The 7546-nt window shown below is 34.7% G+C and overlaps 3 protein-coding genes across 3 annotated transcripts in view; 1 reads left to right on the top strand and 2 right to left on the bottom strand.

Moving 5' to 3' along the window:
* Positions 1 to 6: 6 nt before the first annotated feature.
* On the bottom strand, positions 7 to 1185 carry LOC124896063 (geranylfarnesyl diphosphate synthase, chloroplastic-like). Its single transcript, XM_047407244.1, has one exon. It carries the CDS (start codon positions 1183 to 1185, stop codon positions 67 to 69), a length of 1119 nt encoding a protein of 372 aa, XP_047263200.1. The 3' UTR covers positions 7 to 66.
* Positions 1186 to 2073: 888 nt separating this feature from the next.
* On the bottom strand, positions 2074 to 3228 carry LOC107854680 (geranylgeranyl pyrophosphate synthase, chloroplastic). The gene has a single exon (XM_016699705.2). It carries the CDS (start codon positions 3226 to 3228, stop codon positions 2143 to 2145), a length of 1086 nt encoding a protein of 361 aa, XP_016555191.2. The 3' UTR covers positions 2074 to 2142.
* Positions 3229 to 5185: 1957 nt separating this feature from the next.
* The window catches only part of LOC107854682 (probable NEDD8-conjugating enzyme Ubc12-like), a 23568-nt gene continuing 21207 nt past the window's right edge, over positions 5186 to 7546 (top strand). The window contains exons 1-2 of the mRNA XM_047407245.1: positions 5186 to 5343; positions 5412 to 5494. The gene's annotated coding sequence lies outside the window, so the exon portion shown is untranslated. The remainder of the gene's footprint in view (positions 5344 to 5411; positions 5495 to 7546) is intronic.

Below are 7546 nucleotides of genomic sequence, written 5' to 3'. Positions count from 1 at the left end.
ATGTCCTCAGGTACAAAAAGGCGGACAACGAAAGTTAAAACTACAGGCATAATCACCCTAAGGAGATCATTTTTGCCGATGAAGAACGAAATCTGTCATAGCAAGTAGTGGAGCTGCCTTTTCCGGATCAAAACCAACAAGCTGTTCCTTGGCCTCCATGCTAAGTTTTTGAGCATATTCTTTGGACTTCTCAATGCCAATCATCTTTGGGTACGTCAATTTGTTCGCTAACAAATCCTTCCCCGCTGTCTTTCCTAATTCCTCAGAGGATTTAGTCACATCAAGAATGTCATCCACAACCTGAAACAACAATCCAAGACACCGGGAGAATTTCCTAAGTCTATTAATTTCCTGGTCAGATGCACCACCAAGCATTGCACCTACAACGGCCGCGGCCTCTGCAAAGTCTGCAGTCTTGTGACGATGAATATACTCTAGTTCTTCTAATCCAGTATCAGATTTACCTCCACACAACAAGTCAAGCACCTGGCCAGCTGCTGCCCCCTCTGGTCCTCTTAATCTTGCTAGTTCTCCAACCGCGCGAACCATTGTTTTTGGGTGCACCCCTCTAGTGACTGTTGTCATATGCTCAAATGCTAAGGCAACAAGAGAATAACCAGCTAGAACAGTGACATTTTCGCCATAAACCTTGTGATGTGACAGCTTTCCTCGACGTAGATCATCGTTATCCATGCAGGGAAGATCATCGTGCATCATACACACAGCATGTATCATCTCCATTCCACAAGCAGCAGGCATCGCCGTTGATTCTTGGCCACCAACAAGCTCACAGGCAGCTATACAGAGTACTGGGCAGACCCGCTTGCCTTCGGAAAGGAGCGAGTATCTCATTGCTTCATGGAACTTGATAGGCTCTCTGATTGGGACAGCAGCATCTAATGCTTGATTGACAGATTTGATCTTTTGAAGCATGTAACTTCTGAAGTCAAAGAAAGTTCCACTCTTTCCAGCTCCTCTGCATATGTTTTCATGCTTTATAACTTCAGCTTCATTCTTGGAAAGATCTTTGCTATTACAAAAGGCTCTTGCTTTTGGGCGGAAAATAACTTTTGTTGTTTCCTCTGAATAAAGAAGCAACTTTGTTCCTGCAGATCTGGATCTACTTGGATTACCTCTTGTACCAAGTTTAGCAAGATTGTGGATTACTCCCTTTAGCATAGACATGACTCTTTACTGGACAAGTCTGCTAAGTTTTTTTCTCTAATCTGTTGAGTGTTGATGAATTTACTGAGGAACAAGCATTCAAGCCAAAGCAGCAGGGTAGTAGTCAACTTCTCTAGGCTAACTTTCTTTAATTACTAATAATAGGATTGGAATGAGTTCTAAATATACAAAGTGGGACCCTCAAGCCAAAAAAGTTATGGGAGCTATAGCTGAGTTCTTTGGTAGTTTGTTCTTACCTTTAGAGGATGAGTGAATTATTTTATCCACATAGTGGTCTCACTTGCAGGACTAAAAGAGAAATTGATATCCAAAGTGAAAGCCACTAAAGTGATCCAGTTGGGAAGCAAGTCAAAATTATTTGGCACGTTCGATAAATTTTTGAAGTGTCCAAGTTTGATTGAAAACTACACTAATTATATATGACAAAACTGCAGAAACATTTGAATAAAGAGAAGAGAAACGAGACGTGGTAGGACCAATTACATGTCCTCTCTGGACTGAAAAAATAGTCATATCTCAGAATCATAGAAGTGCTGCAACAGCTAAAAGAAAGAGATAGTAGGAAAAAGTGTTTTATATCAAAGCAAGAAATAGAGTTACAAAAAATGGGCAAATGAGCCTCTTTACCTACTCTCCCCGGACAACACTCTGTGAGACTATAAAGGATATATTAGTGCTGCAACAAATGGCAAATACTTTCACAGATAATGATGTGAACAAGGATTTCTATCCCAGATATCAATTGAAAAACCATGACATTCTTGAGGTGAAGGAGAGTAGAAAATGTGCATTGGCCGTTATTTCATTCAAGATATTAGAAGTTTGAATCTTTACCGACTCATGTCCTCGGCTTGTACTAACTTCTAAATAATTAAAAGCACCAAATTGTTTGACCATAAATTCATATTCTCATTGTTTAATACTATAAGGAATCACTGAGAATTCTGTTGTTACAATTTAATTCTCTCTGTAAGCAATATAATTAGCAAGAGCAAACAATGGAGCTGCTTTCTCTTGATCAAATCCAGCAAGCTGAGCTTTTGCATCTCTGTTTAACTCCTCAGCAAACTCCCTAGACTTGTCAATACCTATCAACTTTGGATAAGTTACCTTATCAGCAACTAAGTCCTTCCCAGCTGTTTTCCCCAATTGCTGAGAAGACTTTGTGACATCAAGAATATCATCCACAACTTGAAATAACAACCCAATACATCTTGCAAACTTCCTTAGCTTCTCCACATCTTCATCTGTTGCCCCCCCTAAGATAGCCCCTAGCACAACAGACCCTTCTAATAAAGCTGCAGTCTTGTGCAAATGAATGAACTCCAGATGCTTCAAATCAACATCAGAAATGCCCTCAGAAATTATATCTACAACCTGTCCAGCTACAAGTCCATCAGCACCAATACACTTCGCTAACTCACCAATCGCCCTCACAATTCTATCAGAAGGAACCCCTTTTGTTTGAGTAGCAATGTGCTCAAAGGCTAATGCAAGAAGTGCATCCCCTGCTAAAACAGCCACATCATCGCCATAAATCTTGTGATTTGTTGGTTTCCCTCTTCTAAGATCATCATTATCCATACAAGGAAGATCATCATGAATCAAAGACATAGTATGAATCATCTCAACAGCACAAGCGGCTGGCATAGCTATTGACTCAACCCCACCAACCAGCTCACACGCAGCTATACACAACATGGGTCGGATTTTTTTCCCACCAGCAAGAAGAGAATACCTCATAGATTCATGAATCTTGACCGGCTCCCTTAACAAGACAGCAGAATCCAAAGCCTTGTTCACAGATTTAGCCTTTTCAAGAACGTACTCTTTGAACTCCATTGCTTGTTTCTTGATCTTGTGTTCCTCTGTTTGCTTCTCTGTAAGAACAGCTGAGACAGAAAGAGAAGAATTCTTGGAAAATTTCACCTTCAGATCATGCAAGAATCTGGTGGAGCAAGAACTGGATCTGCCGTTATTTCCAACGTCACAAAAGGCATAATGGGTGTGACCCCAAGTTGCAATTGCTGTTGAAAGACTCATTCTTTGGATCTAATCTTCTCAATTATTTGTGAAAGCGGAAGGAGAAGGGGGTTGCAGCACTACAAGTTAAGGACACATAAAGTCTCCACACCATTAAGGGTCCACTAGTGTGGGTGGTGAAGAGACACACACAGTACATATAAAAAAAATTCAAAGTTCTTGAAGTGCAGGTTGGCCAGTAAAGTGCCTAATTAGAGATCTCGGACTTTATCTAACAAAGAAAAAATTATAGGGTGTGTTTGGTAATGGAGAAAAGTGTTTTTTATTTATTTATTTTAATTTTGTTGGTTTTCTTTATTTTATTTTAGGAAAATTAATTAGTTAAAATAAATTTGACTTCTCTCCGTCCTCCAACATCGCATACTACCCACCTCCATTTGACATAGTATTTATCTAAATTATATATAAATATTTTTAAAATACGTTAAGTGTTTTTTATTTGAACATGAATTAAGATAGAATTTTGATTAATTTAATTATAATATTTTTTTATTTTTAGGTTGACGTATACATCATTACATTTGTACATTGGATTAAAATATGATAAAGGATGAATTTGAGAAAAAGAATTAAATAACTTTGAAATTCATGAAACATAATTATTATGGATCATCTTTTAGAGGTTAAAATACTAGTAATATTTTGGACTGGAGAGAGTAATATTTTATATTTATTTATTAAATACTTTTTAAAACAAAAAATAAATCATAAAAATATATATTTTACGGGAAAATATTTTCCCACCAAACACACTCATGATTAGGATAATATTTGTAGGTGATAAAATCTGATAGAGCTTGTTTTAAATGAGAAAAAAATGGTAAGCAAAGCATTAGCTATGGTAGGCCTAGATGCTATTGGCTACAATGGTATGGTGTAAGTAAGGCATAGTAAGCTTCATTGGCTCTTCCATTTTCTCCACTAGTAGTTCTTTCCAATAATACCCTTTTCCTTTTTCTTTGTTTTCACATTTCATTTTTTTTTTTTCATTATCATGGAATTTTTAAAAAAAAAAAAAAAAAAAAAAAAAACCTCTTACAATAACCAATTGTTATAGACCACGTTTGGTTCTTACCAAACAAATTAAAATGAAACTATGATATCTTTCTTGTTCTTTTCTTTTCCTTCTCAAGTTGGGAAAAATTGTTTCGTCAGAGATGACATAAAATATTGGGCTTTGGATGACAAATTTCTTTTTTGGATAACTACATAAATAGTAAATTATAAAGGTATTATTACCTTAAATAATACGACTTTTGTTTTAGGCAAAATAATTTGGAAAAAAAGATATTCAGAAGCGAATTATAAAAGTAATGGTCTCAATTTAATTTATTAGACAAAAGTAACTCTTTAACCCTTTTATTTTTATATTGTAGCTCTTCGACAGTAATTAGTCCTAATGTGTTGTCTTTCTCTTTTACTATATGTCGTCTTCTTTGCTACTTTCTTTCCCAAAAAGGATTTCTTCATCATTTTTTTTTTTTGTCTTTGCTCCAAATTTTCTTCTTCTTTATTTTGTTTTTTAATTAATATTGGACTCAAGGTCCTTATTGAGAATCTTCAAAGGAGTCCATGCATCAACTAAAATAAAAAAGGGCAAAATTGAGAAATAGCATATTTATCCCCTTATGAATTTTATAGCAATCGTTTTACAATTACATAATATAGCAAGTTGTATTTTATATTTTTGCAAACTGTTGCTACAAAAATACAAATACATATGATTTTTACTGTCCTTATGATCGATATGTATTTTGTATTTTTGCAAACTGTTGCTACAAAAATATAAATACATACAAATACATATGCTACAAAATGTAATTTGATAAAAATGTTGTTATTTTTTGTAATTTAATACTTAAATATGTTATTTTATGTATTTTTTTCAATAAAAAATCGATGACCCAACCCGACCCAAATACCAAGTTGGGCCTTTATAAATATGTCCATTTTAGGGTTTCCTAAATTAGTATTACATTTGGAGCCCCTCCGCTTTCTCCGCCGCTGATAATGTTGAGCTCCTCTTCCTTCAATCTTCAATTTCAGCTACTTTTGTTGTGGGTGATGAATTATCTTCACTCTTTTGTGGTCTTTCTTCTTGCTCAGCTTGCAGAAGTACGAACATTCCCTTCTTCATAATTTCTTTCACTTTTCAATTTCGTCACTAACTTCCTCCCTTGCAGGTGTGTGTACCGGTGAATGTCCATGAGTTTTGAAGTAACTCACAAGAGAGCTACAACATTATATCTCAGCTTTATAGATCTATGTAAGTAACTTGGTACTTTTCTCTTGCACTTATTTCATCCCCTTTTCTGATTGATGATTCTTTTTATAGTTGAAGCATAAGAGGAGAAAAACAAGTTGCTCCCGATCTCTGTCTTTCAGATCTTCTAGCTATGAACAAGTGTCGTATTGCTGAATCCATTTTTTTGCTCTCGACTTTTGCTGGTGACCCTTTTTGTTGGTTGATGTAGCTTAGGCTAATTAATAATCTCACAGTTATTTTGCCCTTATGGTGACCACAAACTATATTGTATATGTAATAACTGTGAGACACTGTGGTCTTTCTTAATTCCCTCTTTGTGCTTAGTTATGCGTGCTGCTTATCTTCCTTGTTTTCACCCTTATTGATGGAATACGTTGTTTATCTATGTTTATGATCTTCTTTCCTTTGCTTGGTAGCTGATTGGACTCATAGTAGTGAATCTTTTGTTCCTGTTCAATAGCTATATTTGCCATGAAATTTGCTAGTTGATTAGCTTCTCTGTATATTTGACTTATGTGAATGTTTAGCGGAGCACTTAGAATTCTAATTTCTCAGTTATTTCCTTTAGAGTCCAAGGAATCCTCCACTGACCCATAATCATCCTTTTTGTGCTAAGTGAATTTGTCTCTAATTGAATTTGCATCCAATTCTGATTGGGATAGTAGGAAATAGCTTTTAGGATTGCACTAACTTCAACTTTAATGTTTGTTGTAATTTCCACTGTTTGAGCCTCTGTATACATCAAATTTCCTTCACGTTTTTTAATACAAAAAACATAAGCTTGGGTTTTTCCATAAGCTTGGGTTTGTTGCACTTTATTCATCCTTCCTCTGGATTTTTCCATTTCACTATGAGATAGTGAAGCTTGGGTATATAAGCTTGCAAAACTTCTTCTTCTTTTTCTCTGTTATAAGCTTTCTTTTTTTTTGTTTTTGCTAAACTTTGAGATTTTTATTAATAAAATGAAAAAAAATTACATACTAAGTCCACTCTGCCCAAATAAAAAATAAGAAACACATAACAAAAGAAAATAAAAAGATCCAAAATGACAGCCCCCCAAGTTCACCTTAACCCAATAATTATTTATTAAATATAAGTAGATAGTAGAATTTCCTCTTTTTGATTATCTTCTTTTTTTCTAAAACCCCGGCCACCTGATTGATGTTGCTTTCAAGGTTCATTATTTACTTCCTTCTCATTTTGTTATGGGTTATCAACACTGTCTTCTTGCATTTTTATACATCCGATTTATGCTTTCAAGAGTAAGTACCGTATTTTCTTTGTTTTGATCCACTGATTTCCTTTCTCATTTGTTTGGTTTCAATTCATTTTCCTTTTTTCGTTTTTGGTATATTGAAAAAAAAAATGAATTGGAATCAAACAAATGAGAGAGGATTGAAGTGGATTGAAACAAAGAAAGGTCGATACTCTTGAAAGCTGAAAGTTCAGATATAGAAGGATACAAGAGGATAGCGTAAGTAACCCGTAGCAGCAACAGAAGAAAGCAAATATTGAACCTTGGAGAAAACATCGATCAAATGGTGGGGGTTTTAGAAAAAAAAAAAGAGGAAATCGAAAAGAGAAAATTCTACTATCTACTTATATGTAATAAATAATTATTGGGTTAAGGCGGACTTGGGCTGTCATATAAGATCTTTTTATTTTCTTTTGTTGTGTGTTCCTTATTTTTTATTTGGGTCGATTGGCCTTAGTGTGTAATTTTTTTTCATTTGATTAATAAAAATCTCAAAGTTTAGCAAAAAAAAAGAGAGCTTATAACAGAGAAAAGGAAAAAGAGAATTTGGAGCAAAGCCAAAATTTGACTTAGATATCATTTTGGGTGTTGATTTGATGCTAGTTACAATAAGTTTAGCAACAACAATGAATCATTTAATGATGAAAAATGATTATGAAAGGTGGTGAAGAAGTCAACCAACATTAATGGTGCTTCGATTGAATGATATTTTTATTGAGCTTTTAATTGTGTTTTTGGAATGGTGAAAGCGATAAAGATGACAGAAAAAAATATGAATCTTTCATGGTAAAATATGG

The sequence above is a fragment of the Capsicum annuum genome, chromosome 2 (genome assembly GCF_002878395.1).
Source record: "Capsicum annuum cultivar UCD-10X-F1 chromosome 2, UCD10Xv1.1, whole genome shotgun sequence".
NCBI classification, from domain to species: domain Eukaryota; kingdom Viridiplantae; phylum Streptophyta; class Magnoliopsida; order Solanales; family Solanaceae; genus Capsicum; species Capsicum annuum.
The sequence above is the reverse complement of the archived record's forward strand: the minus strand, read 5'-3'. Positions and strand labels throughout refer to the sequence as shown.

Coding starts and splice junctions, on each gene's coding strand:
- LOC124896063 (XM_047407244.1), bottom strand. CDS start 1,185: ATGTCTATGCTAAAGGGAGTAATCCACAATCTTGCTAAACTTGGTACA.
- LOC107854680 (XM_016699705.2), bottom strand. CDS start 3,228: ATGAGTCTTTCAACAGCAATTGCAACTTGGGGTCACACCCATTATGCC.